The sequence below is a fragment of the Cervus elaphus genome, chromosome 20 (assembly GCF_910594005.1).
Source record: "Cervus elaphus chromosome 20, mCerEla1.1, whole genome shotgun sequence".
Lineage (NCBI taxonomy): Eukaryota > Metazoa > Chordata > Mammalia > Artiodactyla > Cervidae > Cervus > Cervus elaphus.
This window is the reverse complement of record NC_057834.1, coordinates 42,908,900-42,925,451: the sequence shown is the minus strand read 5'-3', so window position 1 is coordinate 42,925,451 and position 16,552 is coordinate 42,908,900. Positions and strand designations below refer to the sequence as shown.

General features: G+C 34.2%; 1 protein-coding gene and 2 non-coding genes across 4 annotated transcripts in view; all 3 read right to left on the bottom strand.

The window, feature by feature from the left end:
- Positions 1-16,552, bottom strand: part of GOLPH3L (golgi phosphoprotein 3 like) — a 42,944-nt gene that overhangs the window by 13,838 nt on the left and 12,554 nt on the right. Inside the window, exons 3-4 of one of the 2 annotated variants that reach the window (XM_043878095.1) lie at positions 9,291-9,422; positions 8,049-8,163 (exon numbers count right to left, since the gene is read on the bottom strand). In XM_043878095.1, coding sequence (XP_043734030.1) covers positions 8,049-8,163; positions 9,291-9,422 — 247 coding nt within the window. The remainder of the gene's footprint in view (positions 1-8,048; positions 8,164-9,290; positions 9,423-16,552) is intronic. The other variant, XM_043878096.1, reaches the window with a different exon arrangement.
- LOC122678442 lies at positions 5,434-5,540 on the bottom strand. The gene has a single exon (XR_006336115.1). It is a non-coding gene; the product is annotated as a U6 spliceosomal RNA (small nuclear RNA).
- Positions 12,709-12,781, bottom strand: TRNAG-UCC. Its single transcript has one exon. It is a non-coding gene; the product is annotated as a tRNA-Gly (tRNA).

Here is a 16,552-nt window from a genome sequence, read left to right as displayed (position 1 = left end):
TTAACACTAGGTTGCATGTGTCTTTTTGAATTAGAATTTTCTCAGATATATATGCCTAGGAGTGTGATTGACAGATTGTACATAACTCTATTTTTAGTTTTTTAAGGAAACTCCATACTGTTCTCCATAGTGGCTGCATCAATTTACATTCCTACCAAGTGTAGGAAGATTTTTTTTGCTCCACACCCTCTCCAGCATTAATTTAGTTTACAAAGATAAAGAATCTTAAAAGCAGGAAGAGAGAAGTGAGTTGTCATACACAAAGTATCTTCAATAAGATTATCACCAGACTTCTCATCAGAAACTTTGGAGGCTAGAAGACAGTGGGTTGACATACTCAAAGGGCTCAAAGAAAAAAATCTGTCACCTAAGAATTCTATATCCAGAAAAAGTGTCCTTGAACAATGAAATTAAGACTTTCCCAGGTAAATAAAAATTGAGGAAGGTTGTTACCACTAGACTTGCCCTGCAAGAAATGCTAAAAAGTACTGCAGGTTGAAATGAAGGGAAGCTAGAAGTGACTTGAAGCAGTAATGAAGAAATAAAGACACACAATAAAAGTTAAATACATGGACAACTATAAAAGTTAATTTTGGTTTGTAACTCTACTTTTTATTTTCTATATACTTTAAAAGACAGATGCATTAAAGAACAATTATTAACCTATGTTATTGGTCACACAATTTATAAAGGTATAATCTGTGACATCAAAACAGAGAGTGGAATGGAGCTGTATAGGAACAGAATTTTTGTTACTGAAGTTAAGTTGGTATAAATTCAAATTAAGTTGTCACAACTTTAAGATATAAAATGTAATCCCCATGGTGCAACAGAGAAAACGTCTACAGAATATACACTAAAGAAAATGAGAAGGGAATCAAAACGTTTCACTATAAAAAAATCAACCAAACATAACAGGAGATAGTAATGCAGGAAATGAGGGACCGAAGTCTACAGGCCATATAGAAAACAAATAGCAAAATGGTGGAAGTGTCTCCTTATCAGTTATTATTTTAAATGTAAACACATTAAATTGTTTAATCAGTAAAAAAAAATTGGCAGAATGGGTTAAAAAACATGATCCAACTAAATGATGTTTATGAGAGACTCAATTTTTTTTTTTTGAGAGACTCACTTTAGATCAAAGGACACAGACAGGTTGAAAGTAAATGGATGGAAAAAGATATTCCATTCAAATAGTAACCAAAAAAGAGAAGGGATGGCTATACTAATTTTGGACAAAATAGAGTTTAAATCATACAAAAGAGACACAGAGACATTATATATTAATAAAAGGTTCAGTACAACAAGATAAAACAATTATAAATATTTACACTCCTAATAACAGACTGAAAATATATGAAGCAAAATGGATAGAACAGACAGAAGTAGACAGTTTTATATCACCCTACTTGCAGAATACATGTTCTTCTCAGATTTACAAGGCACATTCTCTAGGAGACACCATGTGTTAGGCCATAAAATACATCTCAATATATTTCAAAAGACAGATATCATGCAAAGTATCTTCTCTGACCACAGTGGTATGAAATTAGACATCAATAAAAGAAGGAAAATGAAAGTTTGCCTATATGTGTAAATTAAACAAGCTTAAACACCAATGTGTCAAAGAAGAAATCACAAAGGAAATTAGAAAATACTTAGAAATGGATAAAAACACAACATATGAAAGCATATGGGACACAGTGAAAGCAGAGGGAAATTTGCTGTAAATGCCTAAATTAAAAAAGTCTAAAATCAATCTCCTAACTTTATACTTTAATGGACTAGTAAAAGAAGAGCAAAATAAACCCAAAGTTAATAGAAGGAAGGAAATAGATTAGAGATATCCAAAAAGGGAGATCAGAAAAACAACAAACAAAATTAAAGAAACTAAAAGTTGTTTCTTTGAAGTGATCAACAAAATTCACAAACATTTAGCTAGACTGCCAAAGGAAAAAAGATAGAAACAACTAAAAATCAGAAATGAGAGTGGAGGCATTACTATTGACCTTGCAGGGATTAAAAAAAGAATTATGAAATAATATTATAAATAACGTTAAACCAACAAATTAGACAACCTAGAAAAAATGGACAAATGCCTTGAAACATTCAAATTATCCAAACTGATGAAGAAACAGAAAATTTCAACAGATTTATAGCAAATAAAAATATGAAATCAGTAATCAAAAATCAAAACCTCCCTACAAAGAAAAGTTCAGGGCCAGATGACTTCATCAGTGAATTCTACCTTACATTTAAACAAGAATTAACACCAATCCTTCTCAAAGTCTTCCAAAAATCTAAAGAAGGAACATGTTAACTCATTCTGTGAGGCAAGATTATCCTGATACTAAAGCCAAATAAAGACATCACAAGAAAAGAAAGTTACAGACCAGTAAGTCTTATGAATGTAGATTCAAAATCCTTAGTAAAATATTAGCAAACTTAATCCAAAAGCATGATAAAAGGATTATTCACTATGATCAAGTAAAATTTATCCCAGGAATGTAACAGAAACTCAAATAGACTAAGGATCTAAATAGATATTTTTCAAAAGAAGACATACAAATGGCCAAAAGACACATGAAAATGTGCTCAACATCAGTAATTATCAAGGAACTGCAAATCAAAACTATAGTGAGATTATCACTTCACAATTGTTAGGATGGTTATTATTAAAAAGATAAAAAATAACAAGTGTTCAGGGAACTCTGCTCAATGTCATGCGGCAGCCTGGATGGAAGGGGAGATTGAGAGAGAAGAGATACATGTGTATGTTTGGCTGAGTCCCGCTGGCCACCTGAAACTATCACAACATTATTAATCGGCTATACTCCAATATATAATAAAAAGTATTTTAAAAAGATAGGGACTTCCCAGGTGGTCCAGCAGCTAAGACTCCACCCTCCCAATGCAGGGGACCCAAGTTCAATCCCTGGTTGGGGAACTAGATGCCACATGCTGTAGTTAAGATCCTGCATGCTTCAACTAAGACCCAGTGCAGCCAAATTAGTAAATAAATAAAAATAAATATCTAAATATTTTAAAAAATTAAAAAAAAAAACACAAATGTTGGCAAGGACATAGAGAAAAGGGAACCCTCATGCACTGTTGGTGAGAATGTAAATTGGTGCAGTCACTATAGAAAACCGTATAGAAATTTCTCAAAAAATTAAAATAACTACCATATAATTTAGTAATTCTACTTCTGAGAATTTTTCCAAAGGAAATGAAAACACTAACTTGAAAAGATACATGTACCCCATGTTCATGGCAACATTATTTACAGTAGCTAAGACATGGAAGCAATTTAAATATCAATTATGGATGAACAGATAAAGAAAATGGATACACACACACAAACATACACATATACACACACACATATACATACATTGGAATACTAATCAGCCATAAAAAGAGGAAATCTTGCCATTCATAACAACATGGATGGGCCTTGAGGGCATTATGCTAAGTGAAATAATTCAGACAGAGAAAGACAAATACTGTTATGATCTCACTTATATCTGGAATCTAAAACAAAACCAAAAAATTCCAAAATTTTAGATATAGAGAACAGATTAGTACTTGCTAGGGATGGGAAGGGGAAGAATGCCACAATGTGTGAAGATCAAAAGACACAAAACTTCAGTTATAAAATAAATAAATCCTGGGGGTGTAATATATAGCATGGTAACTATAGTTACTAACATTGTATTATATATTTTAAAGTTGCTAAGAAAACAGACTTTCAAATGGGCTTCCCAGGTGGCATGAGCGGTAAAGAACCTGCCGGCCAATGCAGGAGACATGAGCAACGTGGGTTTGATCCTTGGGTTGGGAGGATCCCCTGGAGCAGGGCATGGCAATCCACTCCAGTATTCTTGCCTGGAAAATCCCACTGACAGAGGAGCCTGGTGGGCTACATACAGTCCACAGGGTCGCACAGAGTTGGACACAACTGAAGCCACAAAGCACTCAAGAAAATAGATCTTAAAAGTTCTCATCACAAGGAAAAAACTATGTGTGATGATGGATGCCTACTAGACTTATTGTGGCGATTATTTCTCAATATACATAAATACTGAATCAACACGATGTACACCTGAAACTAATATAACATTTATGCCTATTTCAATAAAAATCAAACAAAGTATCAATAATACATCATTTAATATAATTAAGAAAAACCCCACATTACCATGTTACTTGATTCAGAAATGCAACTTAGAAACCAACAAAATTCTGTAAAGCAGTTATCCTTCAATTAAAAAAAAAAAAAGTAACTTGACGAAAACGAACACCCTTTCATTATACAAACTTCCAGGAAACTAGGAATAAGAGAAAAATCCCTCAATATGATAAAGAGTATTCATGAAAGCCTTACAGTTAGTATCATAATCAATGGTAAAAGACTGAAAGATCCCCCAAAAGTCAAGGAACAAGAAAGACAAGGATGCCTGCTTTCACCACTGCTATTCAACAATTTAAGGAAGTTCTATCCAGAGCTAGTAGATAAGAAAGAAAAATGAAAGGCATGGCAACCCACTCCAGTATTCTTGTCTGGAGAATCCCATGGACGGAGGAGCCTGGTGGGCTATAGTCCACGGGGTTGCAAAGAGTCGGACACGACTGAGTGACTTCACTTCACTTCACTTCAAGTTGGGAAGGAAAAACTACAACTATCTCTGTCTGCAGATGACATGATCCTATACATAGAAAATCCCCCCAAATACACAAAAAGCAACTAGAGCTAATAGACTTGACTAAGTTGCTGGGTACAAGATAAAAACACAAAAATCAGTTGTTTCCGTATATCAGAAGTGAATAATCTGAAAATGAAATTAAGAAAGCAGTCCCATTTGTAACAGTGTGTAAGAAAATTAAATATTTAGGAATAAGTCTAACCAGGGAGGTGAAAGATTTTTACACTGAAAACTATAAAACTGATGAAAGAAAATTAAAGAAGACCTAGATAATGGAAAGACAGCCTAAGTCTCTTTTTTTTTAATTTTTTATTTTTTTGCCTAAGTCTCTTTTAATGGACAGGAAAATTTAACACTGTTAAAATGGCAATAACCAACCAAAAGATCTACAGGTTCAACCCAATCCCTATAAAATTCTAACAGCCTTTTCCATAGAAGTGGAAAAGCTGATCCTCAAATTCATATAGAATTGCACAAGGTCCAGAACAGCCAAAACAACTTTGAAAAAGAAGGATAAAATTAGTGGATTCATACTTTTCCAACTTCAGAACTTACTACAAAGCTACAGTAAGTAAAACAGTATGGACAAACATACAGGTTAATACAACAGAATAGAGTCCAGAAATAAACCTTTGCAGATATGGTCAACTGATTTTCAACAAGACTTCCAAGGCCATTCAAAGGGGAAAGAATAGTATTTTTCTTCTATTTTTTTTTTTTTTTCAAAAATATGGAACGCTTCACGAATTTGCGTGTCATCCTTGCACAGGGGCCATGCTAATCTTCTCTGTATCGTTCCAATTTTAGTATATGTGCTGCCGAAGCGAGCACAAGAATAGTATTTTTAACAAATGGTTCTGGGAAACTGCATATCCATATGCAAAAGAATGAAGTTGAACCTTTATATCACATTAAAAAATTAAGTAAAAATGGATCAAAGAACCAATTTAAGAACTAAAACTATAAAACTCTTAGAAGAAAGCATTGGGAAAATCTTTATGACATTAGATTTGGCAAAGATTTCAGTGATATGACACCAAAAGTCAGGCAACAAATAAATTGGACTTTATCAAAATTAAGAACTTTTGTGCATCGAGTTACTCTCAATAAAGTGAACAGATAACTTATAGAATGAGAGAAAATATTTACAAATCATGTATCTGATAAGGGATTACTGTTGAGACTATAGAAAGAGCTTCTAAAACTCAACAACAACAACAACAGAAGCCAATTCAAAAATGGGCAAAGGACCTGAATAGACATTTCTCCAAAGAAGATACATAAATCATCCATGAAAAGATGCTCAACATCATTAATCATTAGGGAAATGCAAATCAAAACCACAATGATATACCACTTTGTATCTACTAGGATGGCTATAATTAAAAACAAAACAAAATAAGTGCTAATGAGGATGTACAGAAACTGGAACCTTATCATGGCTGGTAAGACTGTCAAAGACTGCAGCCTCTGTAGAAAAGTTTCGTGGTTCCTCAAACTATTGAACTATCACATGACCCAATAATTCTACTCCAAGATACACATCCAAAGAATGGAAAGCAATGACTTTATCAGATATATGCACAAGGTTCACAGCAGCATTACCCTACAATAGCCAACAGATGGAAACACCCAAGTGTCCATTAACAGATGAATATTAACAAAATGCGGTATATCACATACAACAGAATATTACTCAACCATAAAAATGAATGAGATTTTGATGTAAGCTGTAAGATGAATGGACCTTGAAAACATGCTTAGCTTTCAAGTAAGTCAGGCATAGAAGGACAAATACTGTATGATTCCACTTATATGAGTTATTTAGATCAGGTAAATTCATAGAGACAGAAGGTAGATAAGAAGTTGCCAGGGAATGAGGAGAGGAAGGAAGAGGGATATTGGGATGATGAGAAAGCTTTGAGTGTAGAAAGAAGTAATAGTTATACAACACTGTGTTTTTAATGTCACTGAATTGTACTCTTATGATTAAGATAATAAATATGTATATTTTACCACAAGAGTTAACTATATACCCCCCAAATGAAAACACGTCCACACAAAAACTTGTCTATGAATGTTCACACTAGTCAAAAAGAAGAAATAATTCAAATGTCCATCAAATGATAAATAAATAACTGAAGTACTATAACCATTCAATGAAATATTATTTGGAAATAAAAAATCAAGTTAAAACTGGGGAAATTTGTGACTTCGCTGGCTGTTCAATGGTTAAGACTCTGTGCTTCCACTGCAGGCAGCAGGGTTTGATCCCTGGTTGGGGAACTAAGATTCCACATGCCACGTGGCACGGCCAAAAAGAACAAAAAAACAAAACAAAAAACCTAGGCAAATTCTAACAAGATTGGTGAATTATATCAATTTCAGTACTCTGATTATCATATACTAAAACTTTGAGAAATTTTACCAATGGGGGATTCTAGACAAGGCATATAAAGATCTCTCTCTATATTAATTCTTACAACTGCATGGCAATATACTGGGTTGGCCAAAAAGTTCCTTCAAGTTTTTCTGTAAGATGTTATGGAAGAAACGGAACGAACTTTTTGACCAACTCAATACAAATGTCTCAATAAAAACTTCAATTTAAAAAAACTGTTCCAGAAGGTGACACTGGCTGTGACCTCAAAGTGCCCTGTGCAAGATTCTCCTATAATTTTATGCCATAGGCTTAGTTATTCATATTAAAGTTTTTGAACTTGCCTTTGAGGAAAAAAAGAATGAAGTGCTGATACATGCCACAACATGGATGAACCTTGAAAATATTATCCTTGGAAGTCAGTCACAAAAAACCATAAGTTGTATGGTTTCGTTTATATGAAATATCCAGAATAGGCAAATCTACAGAGATAGAACGTAATTAGTGGTTGTCGGAGCTGGGCAGGAGGGCTGGGAAATGTGGGGAAAACTGCTAGTGAGCATACGGTTTATTTTGGGGATGATGAAAATGTTCTAAACTTAGGTTGTGATGATGGTTGCACAGCTGTGTGAATATACTAAAATCCATTTAATTGTATACTTTTAATGGGTCAACTGTATAATGACCCTGTGTGTGAATTACACAACCGTATGTGAATGATACATCAACACAGACGTTAAAAAAATTTATTGTGAGCTTATGAGGTGCACAGAGGTAAGGTGAAGCTTTGGAAAACTTTATGTATTGATTAATCATGCCTTTTTGGTCCCTCATTAGTACAGTTTAACAGTGAAATATATACTCAGCACCCTGAATTCCTATACTTCTTCTCCTAACCTTAAGAGTAGGGTAAAGATTATAAAATGTGGGATTTTTAAAATCATTCTGCATCATCTTACCGGTGAGTAGCTCTATCCATGTTTGGACAGTTTCTGTGGGTTCAGTTGCTTTGATGTGCTTGAGAGTTTCATCCAGTAAAACATCACCCGTTGGGCTGTCTGACTTTAGCAGTACCTTTCAGAAAAGAAGAAACAAGAGACTTTGCTTCATCTACTTCATTCAAATTAAAATCAGTGAATATGCTATACATATATTATTGGTTAAATGTCATAGGAAAAGCAAAGCAGCATAACATATTTTCTCTGTTTCCTCAAGAAATTTAAAACCTAGTATGGATAGATAAAAATAACATTTGAACTGGGCCCCAGTGGCAAACTGGATATAAATGATAATGGAGAAAAAAGATTCAATAATAACTCTTTGAGCCTGGAAAACCAACTTGTGAAACAATTAGTAAAGATAGGAAACTCAGGTAAAATTGATGAAGCTTGGTTTTAACTGATATGGGATAGTCAAGTTGAAATGTCTGGACAATAGTTAACTATGTTCCTGGAGGTGGAAAAAGAAGACAGGTCTAGAAATTTGAAAATATCATAAGGGTGATAGATGAAGCTGTAAAGGTAAATGATATCTCTAAAAGGATACAAAGTGATATAAATTGAGATTTAGATATTAAGAGGATGTAATATAACAAAGCTCAAGAAAAGAGGAAGTTTCAAACAGAAGGTAGTCAAAAGTGTCAAACACCACATACAGGTTAAAAGAGAAAAATAAATTGAAGACTGAAAATTAGCTGGTGACACCTAAAAATGTAGTTTCACTAGAGTGTTAAGTATGACAGTGAAGTTGTCAGTGGAAAAAATGAGTAATACGAAAATGGAGAGAGTGTATAACTCATGCTAGAGAGGACTTGCAAAATAATTGGAAGGAGGGAAACTGAATGGTTATCTGAGGTTGACCAGGGTTAAGACTGCATCTGACTCACATGTTTACCTCCTCATCATATAATACTGTTTCATAATATTACAGCTATAGATAAATACAGAAAAATAATCAACACCATCCTAGATGTGACTTTTCTGCATAAAAAGGGAAGACAAAACCGTGAACTTCTTATAACTCTTTAGACCTTGGATACTTAGATTTCTCTCTCTGCTACAGGATAATTAAACCTGTTAGACAATGGGACAAATGAATAAGTGGTATTTTTATTGTCTCACGTCTCAAATCTTCCTATTCTTCCAAAATGGACTGTTGGTATCTGCCCTTTCTTAAGAGGATATTCATGGAGGATGCTCTACCTTTCTGTCTAGTAGTCGCTTCTTACGCATGGTGGGGGGTTCTAGATAGATTCGACCTCGCATGGCCAGCTCTATCAGGATGCCACCTCGCAGGCCAGATGATATGCAGTCATTCCAGAAAGATGTGTAACCCTAGGAAACGGGAAAAGAGAAACGAAAGAACGTTCTGAAAGGGATATGGACTTGCAGCAAGCACCCAAAGAATGTTCCATTTTGTTCTGTGATTCATTTCATATCACATTACATGAACTCAAGGCAAAATATAGAATAAATGAAAAAAAATCTCTTTAACTTCCTTAATCCACCCCTCCCCCCAAAGTATGACTTTCTAACTTCAAGTTCTTTGTGAATTCCTATGGTTGGAATGTTAAGTTAATAATTGGCATGCCAAATTTCAATTTTTGAGAAGAATTTTGGCTTCTTTGCTTTCATGACATTCTAAATTTCACAGTGGGATACAAATAAGTGAAGTAGAAAGATGTATACCATTTGAGCTTTTATACCGCCAAGGTATGTATTGGTTGCAAGCTATTTTGATGAATGGTATAGTAGAAACCCAACTCTGCCACTGACTAGTTAAGTGCATTGGGTGTGTTACTCAACCTTTCTCAAGTGCAATGTCCTCATCTATAAAATGAGGGAACTAATATCTATATAAGTTCGTCAAGAATAAGTAAGATATATATTATCAATATAAGAAACCATTTAGTATAACACCTGGCATATTGTAGGCACTTACATGTTAGTTTCCCTTCCCGAGGAACTACAGGGAATACAAAGATATACAATTAATAGCCACTATCTTAAGGATCTGAAAATGTAGCTGTAAAGACCTACAAACTTGAGGGAAGCTTTCTGTGACAATATAAAATTTAAATAAAGGCTCAATTGAAAAATGGAGTAGAAGAGACAGGTATAAATTACAATAGAAAGCCTGGTTTAGATGATACTTTTCCAATTATAAATTACTTTTGGGCTAGAGTTGTCAGGAACTCTTATGGAACTTGAGCTGGGATTTGAAGAATAGATTGGACTTAGCAGAGAGTGAGGGTTTTCCAGATGAAGGAAGTCATTCAAATTCTACCTATTCTTCAAAAGGGCATTTTAAGCAAAAGCATTAAGGAAGGAGACCTCAAATATGTTTAGAGATTTAACTCAAGGATTTAAAGAGAACTTACGAGATAAAGTTGGTCAGGCTAGGCTGTAGAAAGGCTGTAGCCTTGAAGCTCTGAACTTTTTACTGAAAGGCAATATTGAATTCTAAAAGTTTTAAGCAAGGAGTTGTGATTAACGCAAGGAAGACCTATCAGTTATGAACTGTGTAACACTTTTTAGCTATCTTTGGGTGCAGCTTTCCCTCTCACTGGAGAGAGGCTGGGTGTGATGTTGGCAGATTCTAGCATGGCTTTATTTATTTATTTCCTAGCATGGCTTTAAAGCATGACCAAGACTAAGTCACTATTCATAACAGTAATGTCTAATATATATTGAACACTTAACTATGTTGTAGATTTGTGCTAAGCTTCTTTGCATGCACTATATGATTATATCTTCACAACAATCCTGTAAGGGAGGTTCTACTATTATCCACATTTTAAAGATGAGGAAACTAAGGCTTATGGAGGTTATGTAACATGACAGAGGTCACAAAGCTAAGTGGCAAAGCCTTGAAAAACAGCTTTTAAAAATTCCAGGGACTTTCCTGGTGGTCCACTGGTTAAGACTGCATGCTTCTAAGGCAGGAGGTGTGGACTCGATCCTTGGTAGGAAACTAAGATCCTGTATGCCAAATGGTGCGGCCAAAAAAAATCCAGTTTTCCTATTTATTGATTTAGAAGTTATACATTCACTTTTCTTTAGGAAGTTATCTTTGAAATTTTAACATGCATGATAATTAATTTAAAATTAATATACTAGTTCATTTTTAAAACAAATCAATATATTAATCTATCCTAACTGGCCAATATTGAATCTTTTACTTCACAAATTAGACATCACTATTTTATACAGGTAGCACTTGTTTAGATTTACTCAGATGCTTACCAAATTCTTTGCTCACTATTCCTTCTTGCATCTCAGATCTCCTTTCTGGTACCATTTCCCTTCTTCCTAAAGTAGAATTTCCTTTAAGTAAAAGTCTGTTGAAGGCAAATTCTATTTTGTTGATCTGAAATGTCTTCATTTTACCATTGTTTTAAAAATATTGTTTTTCTGGACATAAAATTCTAGATAGTTTTCTCTTTATCATATTGAAGATATTATGCCCTCCTCTTCTAGCTTCCATTGTTGCAGTAAGAAATCTATCATTCTTACTGATTGTGGGAGGTGGCTTGTCTTTTTTCTTTGGTCCTTTAATATTTTTCTCTTTTGGTATTTTTCCGTTTGACTACAGCATAAGTGTGTGTCAATCTACGTATCCTGTTTGGTATACACTTCCCATATCTGTAGGCTCATTTATTACTTCTCAAAAAATGTTAATTCTTATTTCTAAGAATTTTGGCTTTCCTCTATTCCCTTAATTCTTTCAATTTTTCTTATTCTAACCTCCCGGCCTTTTAACCTCTCCTATATATTTTCCATTTCCGTTGACTCTGTATTGCTTTTTCAAGAGTTAGTTCATATCTGACTTCCAATTTACTCTCTATCTATATTTAATATGTTAAACTAACCCTGAGAAAGTGTTAGTCGCTCAGTCGTGTCCAACTCTTTGCAACCCCATGGACTGTAGCCCACCAGGCTCCCCTGTCCATGGAATTCTTCAGGCAAGAATATTGGAGAGGGTAGCTATTCCCCTCTCTTTCCAGGGATTGAACTTGGGTCTCCTGCACTGCAGGCAGATTCTTTATCATCAGAGCCATGGCTTTACACTCTTAAAGTTTATTTTTCATATTTACCTGGTCATTTGTGATCATTTCATCTTTTGTGATTCATTTTGTATTCATTTTGTGATTCTTTTATTTCTTTACAAACATCATAGACATTTCATATTGTTTGATCATTTTAATATCTAAGGTCCTTGAATGAACCATTGTTACTTCTGCTGATTCTTTCTCATGGGTGTATTTTTCTTTGTATGTTTGATGACATTTGATTAAGAGGCCCATATTTAAGTTTTTGTAAATCTATGAGATTTTGGAGGCCTAAATTGAGGATGTATTCCTTTACTTTTTTTTTTTTTTTAACCACAACATGTGGCACATGGGATCTTCCCTGATAAGGGATCAGACCTGTGCCCCCTGCATTGCAAGCCTGGAGTCTCAACTACTGGATCACCAGGGAAGACCCTGAGGATATCTTCCTTTAGAGAAGATCTGCATTTGCTTCTGCTGTGAGTAAGGCATGGGTGGGAATGGAAGACTGCCAAGAATATAGTTTTGGTGGCGGTGGGGAGCACACTATATGACTTGTGAGATCTTAATTCCCTGACCAGGGATCAAACCTGGGTCCCTGGAAAAGGAAATACCAAGTCCTAACCACTGGACTACCAGGGAATTCCCCCAACAATACATTAAAAATTAAGTCTTACCACTATACTGCAGAACTAGAGGTCTTCTAATTCCATTTTTCCTATAATCTTCAAGCTAAAATAAATTATATAACTCCCTTCTCCTCTGCTCCTCCCAGTCAAATCCAAATTTCTTAGTTAAAGTAGTAGTGAAAGTGTTAGTCACTTAGTTGTGTCCAACTCTTTTTGACCCCATGGACAGTAGCCCACCAAGCTCCTCTGTTCATGAAATTCTCCAGGCAAGAATACTGGAGTGGGTTGCCATTCCCTTCTCCAGGGAATCTTCTCTACCCAGGGATTGAACCTGGGTCTCCCTTATTGCACTTAAATCAGGAGGCTGCTAACTTGTTCCTTTCTGGCTTATTTTCCCTAGAACACTATTCTCCAGCTTTCTGGAACAATTTTAAGTACTCTTAATGCATCTTTTTTGCCTACTGGCCCTTTGCACACACAGTTCTGTCTAAAGAAACAAAATTCTTCTTTACTCAGCTCTTCCTTGTTCTTAAGGATTGAGTACAAGGGTCACATCTTCCACATAACCTTCTCTAACATTATCTTTCCCTCCACTCCACCCTTTGGGTTAGGTTCCTCACCTGGGTGTGTGTGTGGGGGTCTACTTCTCCCCTACCATTTATTATTTCATATTGCAATCAACTGCTTGTCCTCAGTAGAATATAAATTTATTATATATTCTATATAAGGAGAGAATATGAAACTGAATACTATCTCAGAATACAGAAATACTGTAGTATTTCTCAATAAATGTTTCTGGAAAGCACAAATTTATGATTTAAAGTAAATATGTTAACTTGGTAAAAGCTCAGTCTGAACTATAAGCATTCCTAGATTTATCCAAATTTTCTGAGGGTCTGATCTTAGACTCAAAGGTGGGATTAGTTCTCTTCGCTGCCTGCCTCATGGCTACAAGAGTAACCCTTGTAACTCCTCTTTAAGGAGGGAGTAAGCCCTACCCACCACCCCCCACTCCTGAGTAATACTTGGTTTTATAGAAGTTAGCTGCCTAGTTAAGGTTAAACTATAACTTTACTTTAGAATATATAATTTACTTAGGTATAACTTTTAATCCTGTTGACTATGAATCTCAACAGGTGTACAAACATTTCAATCAGTAACATAGCAATTAGAGGAAAGTTTTCCTTGTTTTTTCATTTCTACCTGACCATATAACTTCTGTTTCAGTAACAATGATGTCAGATTGTCAACAGAACTATAAATGAGAAGTACCGCAAATAAAGAAATAATGGCCAGGATGTACAAACTGTGTGTTTTTCAATATTACCCTTTCCCAACATAGTATCTCACACTATATAAAACTCTTCAAATCAGTTTTTTAACTTTCTTTTTATTGAATCATGTCATAATAGTAAAAACTATAAGAATACACATGAAGACTTTTAAATACAGTTATAACTCTGAAGTCCATTTTCCTCTAAATTTATCTAGCTGTCTTGGTAAATTCTCAAGCCATATATCTTGAAGATTCCGTGTTAAAGGGTCAGTGCTTTAGTATGCAGGATGATCTAGCATGTGCATACTGAAGTTCACCATTCAATCATTACATTTAATTACCAAAGGCTGTGTACATGAGGGAAAAGAGAAAGAGAAAAATTTTAGAATCTACTGAGAAACCAAAATTGCACACTGCTTCATGGTCAACAGAAAATACTGGAGGACTGGCAGAATGAGATCTTTGAATAGTAGACTTTGTCTTGATTATAAATGTAATATATAATTGTCAAAAAAAGAGGAGAGATTTTAGAAATGTATAATTTAGAAAGTAGAAGTCTCATAATCTTATCACTTCCACGTAACAGTTTAGTGGATATTTTCTAGATTTCATATGCATAGTCTACTGTAGTATATGTTTGCTAATATTACATACAGAAATAAGATTATACTGAGTGGCAACTTTCCACTTAGGCATTATTTTGGATATCTTTCCACATTACTAAACACACAGCTACCTCAATCATTGTTATGGGCATAGTACTGCATTTTATTTTTTTTTTATTTTTTATTTTTTTATTTATTTTTTTTTTAGTACTGCATTTTAAATACACTACAGTTTATCTATTCAAGTCCTTATTGATATATGTTTGGATTGCCTACAGTTTTTTGCCATTATAAAAAAATGCTGTAAAGAAATATTCATTTGTATGTGTACTTCTTACACGTAAATAAATTCTTAGAAGAATAAATTCTTAACAGAAATGTATATATTCTTAGAATAAATATAAATTTATTCTTATAAATAAATTTCTTAGAAGAAATTTTTGAGTCAAAGATTATACATATTGAAACTTTTGATAATACTGTTTTAGTCTTGTAAAAGTTTGGGCAATTAGATTTCAATAGGGACTTCCCTGGCGGTCCAGTGGTTAAGACTTTGCCTTCCAATGCAGGGGGTAAGGGTTCGATCCCTGGCAGGGAGTTAAGATCCCACATGCCTTGGGGCCAAAAAACTAAAACATTAAACAGAAGCAATCTTGTAACAGATTCAATAAAGACTTAAGAAAAAAAAAGGATTTCAATAAATTCTGATAGTCAACACCTTTGCACTGAATTTCCACTTAGTCAAGTGTTCGTTATTCAAACCTCTTTAAAGACACACCTTAAAACAACTCTGAAGGTTAAAGATTATAAAGTTGCCTGCTTGGGGTAAAAAGAGGAAAGAAACCAAAGAAGCGTAAAGCATCATTAAAAGGAGCTTCTAAAAATGTTAGAAAACCCTTACATTAAAGTTGAATGAAAAACAGGCAAATATATAATTGCATATTCAAGATTATCAGTTATGTAAAATACTGTCTACTTTAAAAAGTGGTTTTCTAATTTTTCCAAGTTAAAAAAATATTTTATTAGGAAAAAATCTCAGGAAAAAATCTTTCTCTCCCCCCTAATCTGAAGATTCAACATTAAAATTGCTTCACTTTCCATTTCAGAAGGAATTTTGGTGTGTCTTCCTGAAGCCTTTTCTATATGGGCAATGCTAAAGCCCAATGTCTGCAAGATGATTTCCAGGATTATCAAAAATTATACAAGAAAAAAAGTTTTACAAGCAAAATGAATTTTATTTCATTTTTTCCCTCTAAAAATTACTTTAAAGAAGAGTTAATCTACTATTTTCCTTTAAAGTACTCTATTAGGGACTTTCCTGGTGGTCCAGTGGTTAAGATTTTGCCTTCCAATACAGGGGGTGTATGTTCAATCCCCAGTCAGGGAGCTAAGATCCCACATGCCTCTTGGCCAAAATCCAAAAACAGAAAGTAGAAGCAATATTGTAACAAATTCAGTAAAGACTTAAAAAAAAAAAAGTACTCTATTAAATGAATGGCTCCAAAATTTGATCTATTTTCCTCTTTTATAAATTAATGTGATTTATTCTAACTCCAATTAATATTTCTATGTCCACAGAGCTAAAAGAGACATTTTAGACAAGAGATTAAGCATTACTAAAAGCTCACTTTGCTTAACCACAATGGGGAATAAGGAACTGTGACCTGGATGTTATTCTAATTTTTTAACAGATGATTTCAGCATGATTGGGAAGAATGGATTATAAACCTAGACAAATGGATATAATTTCTCAATAAACTACATGAAGACTATATCCTTTTAGAATTATTCAGAACACTGGGTGGGAAGATGTAAAGCTGTTCATAATAATCAGTTTATTAGTTTTCTCAGGGCTGCCAATTGAGGTTTTTTGTGTGTGTATGTGAAAGCCAGGAATCCTAAC